An 18,764-nucleotide genomic window follows, 5' to 3' on the forward strand; every position below is an offset into this window, starting at 1 on the left:
AATCATTATTATTTTTTTTTTTTTTTTTGCTTTCTCAAAATTTCTATTTTTTCATCACTTCCAGATATATTTTTATGCCAAAATTGTTACCTTTCATCTATTATTGCAGAAAAAAGCCAACAATATTTTATAGTTTCTATCAAAGACTCAAAGACTTTAAACTGAAAATTTATCTCAACAATATAATATATAGTGAACAATTCATTTTAACACATATCCAACGTTCTGTTTTTCCGCCCTCCTGTTTCATCCATTCCCCTTTTTCTAGTTCTCAGAAAATAAGAAAGTCTTCTAAATGCTACGCTGTCGAAGCCTCCCCTTTCCTCCAAAATTATTACAAAGCGCCTCAAATTTTGTTTTCAAGGCTCAATTCCCTGAAAATTTCCGGAAGAGAGTCCTTTGAATGCCTTGCCCTCCAAAACATGGGAGATTATGTAATATTCCGTTTTTGGGACTTCAATTTCAAAAAAATTGCTGGACCCTTAACGCCAACAAATATGATTCACAGTCGCGTTTTTCAGCAACTACAGTTTCGAAAAAATTAAGAAGAAACCTCTGAACTTTTTCTGATTACATCATTGAAAAACGCTCTCTATTAGGACTTCAATTTTGAAAAATTTCCAGAGTAGATCCCTAGTACAGCCTTTTCCCCTGCCATCATTGAAAGTTGTCTACAATTACGTTTTTAGGACTTCCAATTCGAAATATTGGGACGGAGATGTAAATCGTTCGAAAAATCGATCGAGGACAATCCTTCGAGTCATATTTTCACTAAAGGCAACAAACATGGTATATAATCGCGTTTTAAGATATTAATTTCGAAAATTTTTCAGGGAGGGTTTTCGAACCTTTTCTCCCCTTAACATTATCAAAGATCACCTATAAGTTCGATTTTAGAACAAGAATTTTGAAAATTTTCCGGGAGAGACCCCGAAACACCTCTATTTCTACGTGCTCATCTTCGAGTACTAATCGACTCCTTTTCAAAACCAGAAGTTTAATCACCTCATTCTCTCCATAAACAATTGTATATATACAATATTCAATAAGAGATGGAAGCTTCGAAGCCAATTTTTTATGGGGAAAACGTTTAAAAGCCTCCTTCCCCCCGTCACCCCCTAAAAAGAAAAATTATTTTCTGGTTGCGCCTCTGCTTCTACCCCTTAGATTCCAGACACTTCTTATACTGTGTCCCAGCTCCCCCTACTTCTACAAAGTTCCTACGCCTCTGTTTATTGCTACAACAAAAATGTTTAGGATCGGCAAAAAACTAATTGTGGGGTGCTGCAAACGCTTTTACCCCTTTAATTATCTTACATTATCCAACATTGTCTAAAATTACGTTTTTGAAGCTTCAATTTCGAAATATTGCTGAAGGAGGGTTCCTGAACTCCATCTCTTCAATAGTGCATTCAAAAAGCGTATAAACGTTATGAAATTTAAATTACAATTTCGTTTTTAAATCTTCGATTTCGGGAAAGTTCATAGCGACCCCCCCCTCTTTCTTTGATATTTTTTGAAGGTTGCCCAATATTGTGATTTTGGGACTATCAGTTTGAAGTAATTGATGTAAGAGTCCTTGAACCCCTCCTTTCCCTGAACTTTACCAAAATGGCCTACCACAGCGTTTTTTGGACTTCAATTTGAAAAAATTTCTGGGGGAGAGCCCCAGGCCCCCCCCCCCCCCTCCTTATTGCCGGATTTTAGATTTTTGGAATTATGATGTCAAAACACTTAAATATTACAATTTTAAGGCTTAAAATTTAAATCAAACAGATTCCAAAACTGGCATTGTTAAAATCTGCAACATTTATACATACAAATTTTTCCTTAAGCCCGCATGCGGCCAGGGGGGGGGGGGGGGCTTGAAATATTTTCCGTCTTGAACACATCACCAAACTTGCACCCATGGTACTGATTTTAGAGAGTAATTTTTTTCATTTTGCAATACCAAATAAACGTATTTTTTTTATACACTTGATCTTTTGAAGTGCTCTGCTAGCAAGGATGCATATTTGGAAAACTAAAAACTGTTCAAAAAATTTCCGAGCTTCGTTACAAATTATTCCTTGTAACATTATGGAGCAGGATAGATGCATGGCCAAGCAAAATTACTGAGGGACAAATGTACAGTAAAACCCCTCCTAAAGGACACCCCTCATAGGCGGACATCCCTCTTATGCGGACAATTTTTAATTTCCCTGTTCCAATGCAAATAACATTATTAAACCCCTGTCTTGCGGACACCTCTCTATTGCGGACAAAAATATTTGTCCCGTTAGTGTCCGCATTAGAGGGATTTTACTGTATTTAATTATTTAGATTCTATTTTAGATTATAAATTAACAAGTTAATTGTGAGAGTCATGACCTTGGACAGAAAAAAAAGAGAGAGTTGGAATGTCAGACCGATTGCTCCAGAAATTCAAATCTTTCATATTTTCTTTTTATGCTGTTTGAGCTCCAGACCCAGCAGAAATTAAAAAGGGAGCATAGCGAAGGGGAAGGACTTGGGGAGATATCCCCCTCTGAAACATAGAAATTTTCTTTCGTGACCATGGAAGAAGAAAAAACTAATCCTATCTCCCTCCCAACTTTTTTCTAATTATGCCACTGAAAATTAGTCCCCTCTTTAAAAACAAAGAGAAATTTTAAGAAATATTTTGTCTGACAAATGCTAATAGCTTCCCTAGAAATATGAATAGAAAATTTAATCCAATCTATTAGGGCTGAACGATATCTGGATTTGCATATCGCGATATATCAGAAAGTAAACATCATGATATATCGATATATCGGTATAATCAGCTGTATACATATAGAGGGGACTTATCATGGCACCCCTTCTCCACACCTTTATGAAATACATATCAAAATCAGGCTCTCATTTTTTACAGGATCATACTAATAATTACTTTTTTCAATTCGAAACGAGAGTTTTGAAGAATTTCCCAACCTTTATAGGTACAGTACAAGAGCGTTACAACACACACCTTGGGATCATTTGCATCAAAGATTTTGGCATTATATAGACAATTTCTAAAATTTATAAAATACTATTCAGATGCCAATCACATCAGAATACAGGGGTGTCAATCCCCTCCCCCCCAGTTTTCTCAACTGTCTCCTTTTTTTATTTTTTAGATCTCTTTTTTATTTATTTTTTTAAATATTTATATATATATTATTGATTTATTATTATTATTTTATTAGAAAAGTTCTGTGTGCTACGCCAGTGACACACACCCACAAGCTAAATAAATAAATAAATAAAATATAAACAGAACAAAATAAATAATTTGAATTAAAAATAAATCAAAAAAATAAATTAAAAAAAAAATTATCCCCCCCCCCACCCGGTCCAAAATTTTTTTTTTATTTTTTGATGGCGCAAATCGTGCTATACCCCCCTCCTCCCCTCCCTGTGAGTACCCCTGTCAGAATAAGTTTTAACTATATATAACTTATAGTGATATAAATTGCATCAAACGGTCTAAGCATAAACTAAGAAGAAAGTTTAAAAAAGAACAACAGAAACAATAAACAACGATAATTATTTTAAAATATGCAACAATGACGATAACAACAAAGTAAGGAGAACAGAGAAAAGAAAACTAATAAAGCGCCAGAAAACCAAGTGAACGGTTCCAAATAAAAGCTTAGTGATAAATTCGGTGAAGCTCGCGAAAGTGAAAAAACCGGTTTCAGCAGCTTCGACAAGTTTGAAATTCGAATCTTCGAATATCCTCCGAAATTTGAAACGACGAAGCTTGCTACCAAATACCGGTATCGTTAGGCATGTCCCCTCCCACCCTCCATCCACCTTCGAAGCGGCGCAAGCGTGGTCCATGCCAGATGCACCGATGACGTAACACTCCTCCATTTGCGCCGCGACGGGAAGCGATCGTGCGGTGGATAGAGGGGGGGGGGGAGGAGCGTAGTCTTTGAATCAGCAGGTCTCGGAGAGGAATCGCCGATCTTCAGGCAAGTCGAACGTCCGTCGGAGAGATCGCAATTCAACCGGTTTCGTGCAGCCGATTCCAGCGTCGGTGAATTCAAAATTCGAAGACACCGGTTTCGTTTACGATATACCGCCGGCCGTGATAAATCATGGGTTCGGTTTTCAAAAAACCAGCTTTCATGATATGATTATGAAACCGGTGTTCAGCGGTATATCGATATATCGTCCAGCACAGTGGTTGGAAAAACTACATTTTTTTTGTAGCGAACTACAACTACAACTACTTTGTTACAAATGTAGTTAACTACAACTACAACTACTTTTTTCAAAATGTAGCAACTACAAACTACTTTTGAAATGTAGTCGCTACTTCGCTACTTTCTAAAAAAAATAAGTAAATAAAAAGCATACACAATAGGTTGTCCCTCAAAAAATTAAAGTCAATATTTCAAGTCGTATACCCTCTTGTATTTTTCCTCTTGTGTCAAAACAATCGTGAAAAAAAGTTTCATATAATTTGCACAACAGCAATCCGTGCCGACTTGCACCTGAAAGTGTAAAACAGTACTTGTATGCTATGCCAAATCGAAAAAAAGAAAATTTTTTTTTTTTAGAAACTCGAAATTTCTGTTCATAAAACGTTTCCCCTGTACCCAACACCCCACATGTACCAAAAGAACATTTATTCAAATTAAAAAACATTTAGATATGCCACACTTGACCTAAAATTTATAATTTTATTTAAAAAAATGATTTTTTTGTCAGTTATCTTTTAAAAAATTGCATATAAATTTAAATAGAATATCAAGTTCAAAAATACTGGCGAACACATTTACAAATCAACAATTACAAACGAATAATAAATACATAATATAGTATGTTAAATGAAAATTTTAACTCAACCTGGAAAAAATCCATATCTTTGAGTACTATGTGGGAGACTTAAAAATTGCAGGAAAACAAAAATTTCTATTTAACGCTAATTACCCACTTTTCTATTTTACTGTATTTTTTTCTTTTTTTTCAGCTTGATAATTTCGTAAAATCTTACTTTTCTGAAAATGTGTATCAAAAACTTAATTTTGTGATGAAAATTATAAATGTTAGGCCACGTGTGGGATATCTAAATGGCTTTTAATTTAAATACATGCTTTTGAAGTGTATATGTGGGGTATAGGAGCAATGTTTTATCAACATAAGTTTTTAGTTTTTAAAAAAACATTTTATTTTAATTTTGCCTAGCATTACAAGTTCTGGTTCTCACTTTCAGACATAATCGGCACTTGTTGCCGTTGTTCAAATTATATGATTTTTTTTTTATTTTTTTTTTTTTGACGTAAAAGGATAAAATATAAGAGTGTGGGACTTGAAAAATCAACTTTCGATTTTTTTTGGGGGGGGGGGACACCCTTATACACACACACCGTAAGAGGTTTGAACAAAAAACGATTGATAAATTAACCCATCAGAAGACACTATGAAAAATGCCCGTTATCATACTCTCATACACTGTAATGCTGGTATTTATTGTAAGTCCTCCAGAACAGTTCAATTTTTTCCTTTTCTATAACATTTTTAGTAGCTTCTTTTTATTAGGTGAATACTGTCGAAAATTTAAGCCTCGCTAAAATATTTTTATTTTACAATCTTCGGTCTGTTCATATAAAGTTCACAAAATTTTCAACTTGCGAAATCACCGCTATCTTCATTTTTGCGAAAATAAGTGCTTTTTTCCATATAAATATTGGTGAAATATGAAAATTACGATGACAAACTAATGGCGTCAAACAGATAGAACGTATGGCGTCAAAATGAAATGCCTGAGGTCAGCTGGTATTTTTATGAGTCTTATTTCTCATTGCATCTGATGATGTACCTTGTGTAAAATTTACGCCAGATAAATTCGTTTGAACCTTGATTTTTTTTTTCAGTTTATTTAAAAGTAGTTTCCAGAAATCGCTACAAACTACTATTTTTTGTAGTTAACTACTCACTACACTACTTTTTTAAAAAAGTAGTGCGCTACACTACAAACTACTAAAAAATGTAGCTACTACAGTAGCGTCGCTACTTGTAGCGCGCTACTTCCAACCACTGGTCCAGCACTACAATCTATGCAGTCTGGACTAAATTACTCTCTAAATTCATCTTTTTTCTGTGACTAACTAAATTAGAATTAATGTTAATCAGTATCCATAACTAAATTTAATCAGTTTCAAATCAATCTGAATTAAATGTGAGTCGGAATATTTATATCGATTGAGAGTTTAGTTGTTTAAAACAACTAAACAGCGTGAATTAGAAATAAATGTCTTGTTATTCTGAAAAACAAAATACAGCAAACTTATTTGATTGTTACTACAGTTCTAGAAATAGTATGTCGCATATTTTCTGTTCTTTGATAACAGCATCTGTATAGAATTTTTCTACCTCAAAGGAGTTTTTTTGTTGTTTTTTTTAATTGTCCATTCTAACACTGGATGAAGAAAAAAAAACGTTACCTCTCGAGCCATGAACAAGACTGGAAGAAATTCCTTCTGGAAGCGCTGCTTCTGAAAAAGGCTGAAAAGTAGGTGAAATTACAAAGTGGAATAAAAAGGAGAGATTAAAAATTAAAGAAATAAAAAAAAGCAAAAACTCTATGTATTGTAACTATTTTTGAAAGAGCTCAGACGCTGACTGTCTGATAATAAAAGTTTCCGACTTGTTATAAACGACTTGTTGTTATAAACGACTTGTTGTTATAAACGACTTGTTGTTAAACTGGAAGAATGTCCAACTGCTGTATCTGGCATCAGCTATGATTGGATTGGATTTAAAATCCAATCACATACTTGAATATGCATTGAACAAACATTTAATTAAATCTAATTTTTATTTAATTGAATAACATTAAAGTTAGATCCCCTGCCCCGCCCCCTCCTCAAGTTTTCCACTCTTAATGGAAAATCAAAATAAAGCACCCTATTTTTCTCACCAACAAGGTTTTATTTCTTCGTATTTTTTGAAACGAATATTAAGAGAGAAAAAAATTGAAATTTAAGCTACATGCAGGATTAAAATCCTTAAACAAATGATTTGAGAACCATCTACAATGTAAAGTAAGAAAAAACATTAAAAAATACACTTGCCTAAGGTTTGTATTCTGGTAGTCATTTACAACACCAGCATAAAAATAATTACTATCAATACGCAACAACTCGAATCTAAAGGGGCCGACGAAAAACTTCGACTTATTGGAAGTTCAACTTACCGCTAGTTTCGGTATTCGACATTTCACTAGTCCATCGAATATTTTAATTCATATGTACACATAACAGACAAAATTACAGAACTTAAAAGTTTTTAAGCACAATATGACAGTTAAATCAAAAAAATTGAGAGAAAAAAAATCAAAAGCATGGTTTTGATTTTGTTACTGTTGGAATCGCTTGAATAGAGCTGATTCTACTTCAGGAAAGGTGCAAATCTTCATTCGTTTCAAATTCGAATTCATGGATTCTACTGCTTTAGAAGTTTCTCTTTTTCTTTTAATATCATTGACAGAGTACTTGCTTAGACATTTTTAATAGTAAAGAAAACTCATTCTGTCTCTCAGGAACTTATCAGAAAAATGATAGAACTAAAGAATGAAGGGGAACGCATATTAACTTAGGTTAGTTTTTTAATAAAGGTGCAATCAATTGATTTGACAACTTGACAGCTTAAAAGTAAATTAGTAGTCCAGCAACATGGCAAAGTGTAAACAGCACAGTACAACAAAAGAAAACAAGCTAACTAATTTCTGTTCGTGTAACCCCTCTATCGCACATTGGCTCAGTAGGTGCTCTTCTTGCTTTAGAGGTATATTGTGCAGGAATTGCAAGTGAAGGTGAATTAATTTTTCTCTCATAGTCACTTGTTTCTTTCTTCCTTTTTCTTTTTTCGTTCTTTTGAAATAAATTTAAAGTCTCTTTGAAAAAACTTGTAGTTAAGGGAAGTTAACTTCGAGATATTGAGAATAATTAACATGGAGTAAAAGACAAAGGGGTTAAGACTTGATAAAAACTGAGCTATAGTAATATTTGAGTTATCTCGAATTGACTGTATTTTAATTTAACTTCTAAAACATTTATAAAACTAAGTCATACTTTGAGCATCAAGAACTTGGATTTTCTGTATCTGCACGTATGTCAATATAACATTAAAATGACAAAAATGTAATAGAAATAGAAAAGACTGAATAATAATCAAATATTTGAAGTTGGATAGTTTTAATATTACGAGTTATAATATTATAAGGGAGGGGACCAGAAGAAGAATAAATACATCCTCAAAAATCCTGACAGTATTTAAAGACAAGTATTTAAGCCATTATTTTGAAAATGCTTGTTTAATGAATCATAGCAAGAAATGCAAAGCAAATTAACTTCTTTGCAGAGTTAGGTTTTTTGCAAAAGGGAACTGAGAAAATAAGAGCTGGGAAAAAGTATTTAATAGGGCTTTTTAAAAGTATTTGATATTAATTTTGAAAGAAAAAACGCAATTAAAAAGTCGGACAGTTACTTTAGTAATTCATTGAAATTTCAGTAAAAGAAATCGGGCTTTCAAATAAAATCATTGCAAAATTTTCATTTTTTAAAGACTTCCTTAAAAAACCAAAAATAAAACACCTTGTAAAAATAATCATGAATTTTTGTTCAAAATTAAGCACTTTAAAGAGACCTTTGTAACAGGTCACTGAAATTAAGTACTGTCAAGGACTAGTGAGAACCTCTTATTTTTTATGAATCAATCTAATTCACACAAAAAAAACCCTATACTTTACTTTTTAAAACACAAAACATTTGATCCAAAGAGAAAGTTACACACACCTCATCTCCAGAATAAACGGTGGGATTTTAGCAGTCTCTTGAAATGTGTCCAGAGCCCTGATCAAGTCATCCTCTGGCCTGCAACGCGGCTGGGAAGAAAAAAGGGGAATGGTCAATTGACCCGGCATTTGAGAAATAAAATAAAAATATTAACAGAAGATGGTGATTTTCAAGAAATACAATGATAAGTAGTAGTAAGCAGTAAATTACTCTTATGCCAGGACTAAGAAAAAACTTTGTGCATTATAATAACAGTCAGGTTATGTTATGCCATTGGGAGATCTTCCGAAATAATGCTTTTGTATGCCAATTTTATACTTTTCAAGTCTTCACTTTGAAAATATCAATCTTTTTGCATCCACTATGGGAATCAGATTTTTTTCATTTTCGATGTTTACTACGCTTTGTTAAGTGGCAAACAAACAAAATTCCTTTTTTATAAATTAAAATCATAGAAACGAAATTCTTGAAAACAAAATTCTGTGCCCTTTAAGAGTGCAATAACGTCAAAAAGTTAAATGCTGAAATACAGCCTGTATTTTGTTTTTATTTCAATTTTTTAAAGTTTTTATAAGATATATAACGTCTCTAGTTAATATTTCTAGTATAATAAAGAACATTTAGAATAATGTGGAATGATATATAAATATTGACACATCAGGGGTGCCCATCTCTAGAAGAGCGATGCCTCACCCTTCTAATTATTATTATGCCCCAAAAGCACCCACCTAAAAATTCCAATGTTGCATATTGCACTATACTCTGAGTATGTCACTATATGTATAAGTTTTGAAAATTTAAATTATTTTTCAAAAGGCACCCCGTAAAAAATTCTGGACACTGTAAGCACTTACAAAAGTCATAGGTAAACTGGAGATAATTAACTCAGGGATTGTCAAAGTAGACATTTTTGCTGCAAATACTTCATAGCAGGGGCGGATCGAGAAGGTTTTGTAAGGGTAGTAGTCAAGTTTCAATGGCCAGCACATGAGCGCCCATATGCAAAATTGAAAGGGGGGGCTCAAATATTTTACCTGTGGTTTAGCTGGATATTTTCAACGTGGAAACCAATTTCAGAGCAGATTAGAGTCATTAAAACTTGACATTTGTAATAAATTATTCATTAATGGCTGGAGAAGAAATATTTTTACATTTTTGCAAAGAAAAAGTACTTAAAGGAAGGAAGTTCTGATTTCAAAGGGGGGGGGGGGGGCTCGAGCCCCTTGCCCCCCTATATGGGCGCCCTTGGGCCAGCATTATACCTCAACAGAAAAAAAAGGTAGGTATCAGTTAAACAGGTGGGCCTATTCCCAGCAAGGGGGACGCTGCACCACCTCATATACTATGGAACCTCCCCCCCCCCAAATGAGATCAAAACCCTGATACTCCCCCCCCCCCCATAAATTTTTCAATGCCACCACCTGGCCATGACCATATTCCTTCAAATTTTCATTAAAAGACATATTCCTTTAAGTAAACAAGCTGGGCACGTTACCGTAGGTTTTAAATGTATCGTTCTTTTGAAAATTAACAAAAAACTCAAAATAGCAATAGTCCAGTAAACGAACCCAGTCAATCCTTTGAGTTACGACGTGCCAAGAAGAAATACCTTAACAGAAACAAGCAAAAAAAAGGTTAATATTGACTCCATGTACTATTTTTCGAATCTAAATAATTGAAGTTTGATAATTTTCATAAAAATCATTCCACAGGGGTCATCTGACCCTTTGACCCTTCCCTGAATCCACCCTTGTTTCATAGGTACCTAAGCATGCATGGACATGCCCAAAAACTAGTCAACAGTCACAGGAGTTATTGGAGGGTGAGTAAAGTGGAAATTTATGGCAAACAAAATTTTCTCACTCACCTCCAGGTCTTGTATTCTGGTTTTTAGAAGATCCACATAATCCTTGTGCAGACAATTACACTCTTCTGGCAAACCAAAAGGAAATGTTATGGCTACCTGCAGGAAGGAGAATTTCATATAGATTGGAAAAAGTGTAATTTGATGAGACAAAAAAGCAAAATGCAATTAACTCACTTTCAGGCATTCAACATTTTCCTCAAAAGGCACCAAGTCAGACAGCACCCTCATTAGTAATGAAATTGCTTCAGCTTGTTTTGGGAGAGAAGAGAGGACATCCTAAAAGTAAAAAACTCATTATTGTATTTGATTTTGAAGCTTTGAATCTGGCTTATTTTGCGATGCTACGCACAAAAGTCGTATCTGCACTTTTTATCAAAATTGAATTACGGTCACCAGGTGGTTCTATGTCACACATTGCACATATATACAATATTTTGTGGTCATTTGTAAATGGGAAATACTTTTAAAAGAATTTTGAAAAAGTTGCATCTGGCTGCATGGACGCAAAACTTTGAATTTGAATTTCTTATTTATAATTCAGGCGCAGATACGCCTTTTGCACTTAGCACAGTAATATTGCTATACAGCTTACTATTTTTCACTGTAACTACTTTTGAGTGAAAACTGATCCAAAATGAGATGAAAGGTTTATTACCTGCAACCACTGTCGATAAGAAACAGAGAAGGGCAAGTTGTTTCTAATGTTCATCTGTCGCAACAAGAGTATACCCTTCTTAAGACCATGGACTTCTGTCATTGCTTCTCGGGCCATTGCTGAAATTAGAATAGTTACAGTGATGAAAAAGTTGTTATCTAAAAAAACTCTTAGAGTAAAACTGTACCTTCTAGGTCAATTTACACAATGGATGATAAGAAATAAACTAATACCTTAGTGCAAAAAATAAAAAGTAAATTAAACACTATTATAAATGCTCACAGTAAAAAAATAAAAATAAAAATATAGACATTTGTTTTGGAATTACAAGAAGCCTTTTATCAATGTAAAAAGATGTGAGCTTAAGGATGATAAAAAAAAAGGCTTTACATCCATAAGCTTACATTTTTTGCATTAAAAATGGAGTTCCTTGTAACCCCAAACATGAGTGTGCAAATTTGTGCGTTTTAAACAATGTTTCACTTTTCTTTTACAAAGTACAATGCTTATAACAAAGCATTTTAGTTAGTTATTTATGTCTCCCCCCTCCCCAAATATTGAAATTAAGTTTAATGTTTAGAAATGAAATCTTCTGTAACCACAAAACTGTACATGATAATGAATACATACTATATAACAAATAGAGAGTAAACGTTTTTGCATCATATGCATTTGCATAGTTATGATTTCATTTTAAACTTCAGAGAAATTCAAAGAATGAATAAAATAATTTTAGTGCACAAAATTTCAGGAATGTATTTTGCACATTTAGCAACTTGAAAAACCAAACAAAAATATGATTTTTTAGAAAAGTCTTTTACTGCATCCCCATAGAAAATTACTCAATGAGTAATGCAAGGCAATCAATCACACAGAGGCAGTGAGAAGCAAAGGGATGTAAGTGGCAAAATTAAAAAATTGGAGATGACTAGTACACTTGGAGGTGAACCTCTCCTTTGCCTTGGGGCAAGAGATAGTACTAGTAGCCTAGGTAGTTGCTGCTATACAGCATGATTTAGAAAAAAAATTCAATGAAAGCCTACCTAGGATGTTATCTTTAAATGCATTTTACTCAAAACTTGAAAATTTCCACTTACCTCCCTTTTCTTCTCACTGCCTCATATGACTCTTGTGCACTACTAAAATCAGTGCCAGATCCTTGATTTTTCGGAGCCAGGACAAAATCTTTAAACTTCGGCCCTTAGCCTTTTTCCTTCAAGTTTTTATATTGAGTTTCAAAGGGGGGAGGGAATAGAAATAGGGTGCATTTGCCGCCCTCCAGAATTTGCCTCGGCCTGCTCCCCTATCGATCCGGCACTAAATATCACAGCCTAGAAAAATAAACAGTAGGTTGTGGAGGAATCAGGTTCGTTTCTTCCTCAATAATTATAAAATAAATTTCAGTCACCTCTCACTGTCTCTAGTAATTGGCTTCCAGTACCAAGAAAGGTATCTACTACGTGAAAAAGATTTCTCCAGTGGGTTGGGTCTTGTCTCAAGCCATCCAGTAATATTCTCTGTACTTCTGCACTTGAGGTACTTGCCACCATCTGAAGGCAAACAAGTAAAAGACACAAACTTTCAATCACTGACAAGTCATTTCATTTTATGTGAATTTAAAACATTCATTTAAGCTGGTGGGTGATCTACGTGAGCAGTCTGAGTAAATAAGATTTGAAAATCTCAGTTACTCAAACTAGGATTCAGTGATTATTAATAACCACTAACTAAAGTAAAGATGCTGGTAGGTTTTTATGCAATTGCAATGTCATTTATATTATTTAATCTGCTGTTAATAAAAGGATTCAGTAACTCAGAATGGTTGATGGGATACAAATTCATGTAAGTTTCTTGTCTAACACTCCATGAATATGAATTCTAAAAATGCATGTCATGAACAGTTTTTCGCCTTGTAAAAATTGCTGTGTGTGTGATTCTAATATTTTCTTTTCACTCTCTAGTAGAAAAAAATTAAAATGCAGAATAACAAAAGCCTAAAGTACAGACACTTTGTTTCAACACAGCAATGCATATCCTCTATCACATCAGCATATTTTATACAAAGTATTTAAACTTTTAATTGAACAAAAAATAAAAAGTAGAGTTTACACTCATTCAGTCACTAGCCATGGAGCTTGGGGGGGGGGGAATAATTTGTGCATTTCTTTTTTTTAGGATGGAGAAATGAATGCTTTTGTTTGAGGAGTGCTTTATTTGAAGAGGAGTTTCCTTTTTGCTTAAGGAATGTCAATGACAATTTTGAAGTTTTTGAGGAATTTATAAATTTTAAGACATTAAGGCAAAGACCCTATTTCAAAACTAAATGATGATCCCTGATGCCTAGACTTACCGGATTTTAAAAGACTGCTGTTTGGTGGACTTCAAAAGTTGGTTTTGTATTTATAGCTAAAAGCAATATATGTCCACTGCACGACTCACTACAAAGTAGAACTGTAAAAATGTAACTTATGAGAAGTGACATGGTCTAATTAAACCAAAAAATTTGTATACTAATTTTTAGATTCTTTCATCTTGAAAATGCCATATCATATACAATGGTTTGAATAAATTAGTCACAGCAGAAAATGTATAAAAGGGCATTTTCAAGGTGCAAAAATCTAAAACTTTTTTGGAGGAGGGCCTTCAAACCCCTAGGGGGATTTCATACCCTTTAGAGCCCAAATAATGTTGCGCCCCCCCCCCCCCACAAATATTTTAGCAAGTCAGCGCTCCTGCATCCAAAGAAGAAACAAATCAAACAGATTTGTCCACATCCAATAGAATTTCATTGAGATTTTCAGCATTTATTGATTAAGGACCTTCACCACCATTGATAAATTTAGGATATTTTTATTTGGTTTTTAGCTTCCTCGTTGTTGAATGAGAACAAATTTTCTTTCAAGATTTTATTCATCTTACATGGAAACAATAGAAAAAATATTTCATACTTGAACTGTGTACAAGTTCAACCAAGGTCTTTTCAAAACCCAAATGAGGCACTTAATTATGTATGTCATAAAATTTTCAGAACTTAGTTTTGAGTAAGAGTATGTAGGTAAAAAAAAAAAAAAAAAAGCATGAGGCATATGTGGCACACAAAAACTATACTAAGCAAAATTAAACCTTTGCAAGAAGAATCTTCAAAGTAGGTGGAGGGCAAAATTGGTTTTTCCATTCACTTTGAATTCTGAAAACTTCATCATCTGTAAAGCAAGAAAAAAGAAAAACGTCAAAAACAATTTGTTTCATACACATATTTCGTGATTATAAAGAGGCCCTCTTCAATGAGAAAATATTTGGAGGTTTAAATGTTAAGAAGCAGGCAAGATTCATTGCGGCTGCTTCCCAGGTCTGTCATTTTGTTTTTTTTCTTCCCTAGAGGGTATGTGGGTGGGTGGGGGAGGTTGGTAGGAAACATATATATATATATATATACAAATCACATCAAAAAACAACAAAAACCATTTACACTTATAAGTAAATACCTTAATTTCTCAAAGATAGAAGGGGGATGACAATTGCTCCTTTTGACCTCAAAATTTCAGACCTGCTGCTTCCTTTTTTACACATGTGACATTTGTAAATTTCAAGTTAACTGTAGTATTTACATAGTTGACATGCATTCATTTATACACTTCAAGGTTACATTGCATGAGTAATTAAAAACTTGGCATAAAATATTAATATCAAACAAGATTAGTATGCCAAATTTGAGACTGTAGCAACACAGCGAGATGAGCACTTCAGTAGCTTCAGATGGGACAAGCAGCCAATTGGGGGGGAGGGGAGAGATCCCAAATTATACTATTACTACATATTTTGATTACTACCTTCGAAAGCTGAATATTAATAAATTCATACTTTGTTACTAGCAAGAAAACGGGGTAGTTTTGAATTATCTTAGCTCAACTACTTGAAAACCTGCTACACACACACAGAACAGCATTTCCCTCTCATTAAAATAGCAAAAAGTAAATTATGTAAAAAGTCAGCGTTTTAACACGTTAGCATTTTAACATTAATTTTCAATCTTGGCAACTTTCTTTCAGGAGCTTTATTCTCTGATTTTCAAAATATAAGTAGGTTTGCTTCTCTTTTTAAGGAGAAGGAGGGGGCATATTACAGGTGAACCTATGGGTGGCATAGAGCTGAATTCTGTCCTGGATTCTGTATGGAAGAAAGCTTGATTCATAGATAAGATCAGCATGATTTCAAAAAAAGTAAAAAGGAAAGGATCAGTTGTACCTTCAATGATATCAGGAAGGCTGAGATAATACTTCAGAGAAAATTGACAAAAATGAGAAAGCGTCTGCACATCCACAATGCCTGCATTGAAGATGGCAAAGAAGAAATTCAACCTGCAAAGGGAAATATTAATGGACACATGGTAATGGCACTTGGAAGAGTTTTCTTACAGGCATCTATCTGTGGTTTCTTGATAATGACCAGTGGATGATTTTTCAACAAATTAGGGTTTAAATACTCAGCCATCAGTATAGATCAGGGCTGCTCAAACTTCATAGACAGCGGACTTTCTTCACAGACCAATATTCAGCGTGGTCATTTGTGTGTGTATAAATACCGTCTTTTCGGGAACAAGTGTCATGACACATACAAAAAAAAAAATTGCCAGTGTTGCGCACATAACGAGTGCGGCAGATGCAGTCTTTTTTTTCTTTTTCAAGTAAAAAAAAATCCAAGTTTTTAAAAAACTTTGAAAATGCTGCCAATAGATGGCACCACATCATCCTGCTGCTGGCTAGTAGCAAAACATAACAATGAATGTAGAAAAAGTACGTCAGTGTTTCAATATGTTTTGTAAAAATAACATTTTGCGATGTTTGCAATTTTCTCTATTTTGTTTCTAATTTCTAGGTAAATAACAATAATCTTAATATATAAAAATCTTCTGTGCGGATGTTTGTCACCATAAGGCTTTTAAACGGATGGACCGATTTTGATCAAATTTTTTGAGTGTAATTAAGTTGTGGCAAGCATGGTTTTGAAGCGCGATGGATCGAATCGGAAAACGTTTTTGTTAATTAATTAATTTAAACATTGGATGCTTATATCTCCCAAATGATTAATATTTATTTTAATCTATTGTTGAGCGAGAACTGAAATAAATATTTAACTCGTTGCCAAAGGACAATAAGCCAGCTCTGCTTTTTGTAATGAAATTTCCTATTTCAATTGAGAATAGATAAAACGTAGAGAGAGAGTGAAGCCTTCGTTTCTCTCTCTCTCTCTTGAAAGTAACGGGTTTAGGTCCTGTGATATATTTTAGTAAAGTACTGGAATGTTCACGCAAAACGTGTGTTCTGTCGTCGTAGTTGAACCATATGACCGGATCGGTGCTTTAGGTTTTCCTAACCAAATGATCAGAAAGTACCGTAACTAGCAACATTTGTTTCTCTGCTGAAATCCATCTGAGTTTTGGCACCAATGTCAAGAATACTTTAAGGATTATCTAACTAATCAGTACATTATTAAAGGAGAAGATGATGGAATTTAAAGACGAGACAAATTTCATTTTCGTCCAGATAAATTACAACAGGGTAGTTCTGTACACAAAAGATGAGTGCAGTGGAAGATCTTTATCTTTGGTGGAAAGAACAAATTAGGCGATATATGAAGTTTAAAAAATTTTCGCTCAAAAGATCGGACCACTAATCGGTGGAAGTTGGTTTCGCACACTGATGGGCTGGATTACAGTAAACTGTTAATGTAATTTATTGTATTTTTTGTTTATTTGGCGAAACATTTAAATTTCAAAAAATTGGTTTTCGTTTTTAGAGTTTTTGGTCATTTTAATTGAAGAATATGTTTATTTTTACATCGCGAGGGAGGGGGGTGGGGGGGTGAGTGATTTTCGCTTATTCAGAGAATTGTTTTGACCTTTATTATTTTTCTAAACGATATCCTTTCGATTGTTTTATTTTTTTTCATATGGGGGATGTTGCAGCGGGATTTCCCGTTTGTTCTAGATGGGTAGTTAGATTTTTACACTTAATACCTGAGGACGCTTTTTATCCTTTGAGTATGGCTGAAGGAACAAACCATCAAGTACAGGAGAAAAAATAGTTAATAAAACAACTGCTCAGTGGGCATTAGGTAAATGAGGTTGTAATAAATATATGCATTCTGACACAATATCAGCTTAAAACATTTTTTAAATTTATATTTTCAGTAGAATGGTTCAAACACTTGATAATTTATTGAATTTTTTTAACTTTTCAATTTACAAAGTTTGAACAGAACAACGTCTGTCGGGTCCTCTAGTACTATATAAATACTTTTAATTGATTTCAAACGTTGAAATAAGCAGTAAAAATGACTTTTTAAATCAAGTCGGCGAAAAAATAGACTTCGACATAGTTCTATATGTTTCAAGAACCTTATCCGTTATTGTTCGATATTCAGACGTCAAACTATGTCGTTTCTACGTCGATTGATATATTTGTACTACTTGAGTCAGAGAGTTTGACATTGGCGAGGCATTATGGAGAAAGGTCAGTGTCTCTCGCTATGGATAACCCAACCAATGTCTCCTCCCAAAGTAAGAAAATTATATTTATAGTAAAGTATATATAGTTTCGTTAACTGAAAATATTTCTTTCATTTGCATTTCATTCCATCTTTCTTTACTATTAGTTGAGCTTTTAAGTTCTTTTAATGTTGGGTTCGGCACTTATGACGGGTGCGGGCAATACATTAAATTTTTTCCTTGAGAATATTTCGATGCGCCGCTTACTCCCGAAAAAAAGTGTGAAACTGTGCTCACAGAACAACACAATTCAAAACTAAAAATTCTGCTTTTCGAATGCAAAAGTATTACTTAAACGCAATTTAAAGTTGAAAATCTTTTTTGAAGTCTGCTGCGGCCTGCCTATCAAGCACTGGCAGATTCCCAAGGCGTCTGTGCATCACAGTTTGCAAAGCCCTGGTATAGATGAATTCTTTGTGAATGTATGGAGAAATATGGAGCTTTATTGCATCATTTGAAAGGATGAATGGCTAAGCTCTAAACCATGTTTACCACAAAATCCTTATAAATACAACAGACCGTCTGGAAAGAAATTGAGTAGCATCATTATACCATTTGCAACTAGCAGGAACTAGTAAATGCTTGAATGGTGTATAGAGTTAAGAAAGAACAGGGTACTACAGGGGAGGAGTACAGGGGTTCAACTACGACATTTTCATCAGAAGTCAACAAAATAAGGTATCCTAAATTTGATAGAAATAAAAGGGTTAGACAGTGGATAACTATAAATAAACTATATGGCCATATTAATCTTATTTTCACTCACTTTGAGAGAATTCTGGCAAAAACTACATGAAACATGGAACTAAATTGCATTAGAACTATTAATTTTCTCAACAAGGAGGTAATGAGAGAAAAAATCTGAAATTTACTTTAATACAG

General features: G+C 33.8%; 1 protein-coding gene across 6 annotated transcripts in view; it reads right to left on the bottom strand.

The window, feature by feature from the left end:
* The window catches only part of LOC129224533 (Fanconi anemia group A protein homolog), a 97,553-nt gene that overhangs the window by 8,902 nt on the left and 69,887 nt on the right, over window positions 1–18,764 (bottom strand). For all 6 annotated transcript variants that reach the window (XM_054859005.1, XM_054859004.1, XM_054859003.1 and 3 more), the window contains 8 exons: window positions 15,581–15,693; window positions 14,459–14,538; window positions 12,744–12,885; window positions 11,336–11,454; window positions 10,855–10,956; window positions 10,681–10,776; window positions 8,814–8,902; window positions 6,462–6,522 (listed from right to left, as the gene is read on the bottom strand). In XM_054859005.1, the coding sequence (XP_054714980.1) occupies window positions 6,462–6,522; window positions 8,814–8,902; window positions 10,681–10,776; window positions 10,855–10,956; window positions 11,336–11,454; window positions 12,744–12,885; window positions 14,459–14,538; window positions 15,581–15,693 (802 nt within the window). The remainder of the gene's footprint in view (window positions 1–6,461; window positions 6,523–8,813; window positions 8,903–10,680; window positions 10,777–10,854; window positions 10,957–11,335; window positions 11,455–12,743; window positions 12,886–14,458; window positions 14,539–15,580; window positions 15,694–18,764) is intronic.

Source organism: Uloborus diversus, chromosome 6 (genome assembly GCF_026930045.1).
Source record: "Uloborus diversus isolate 005 chromosome 6, Udiv.v.3.1, whole genome shotgun sequence".
NCBI lineage: Eukaryota > Metazoa > Arthropoda > Arachnida > Araneae > Uloboridae > Uloborus > Uloborus diversus.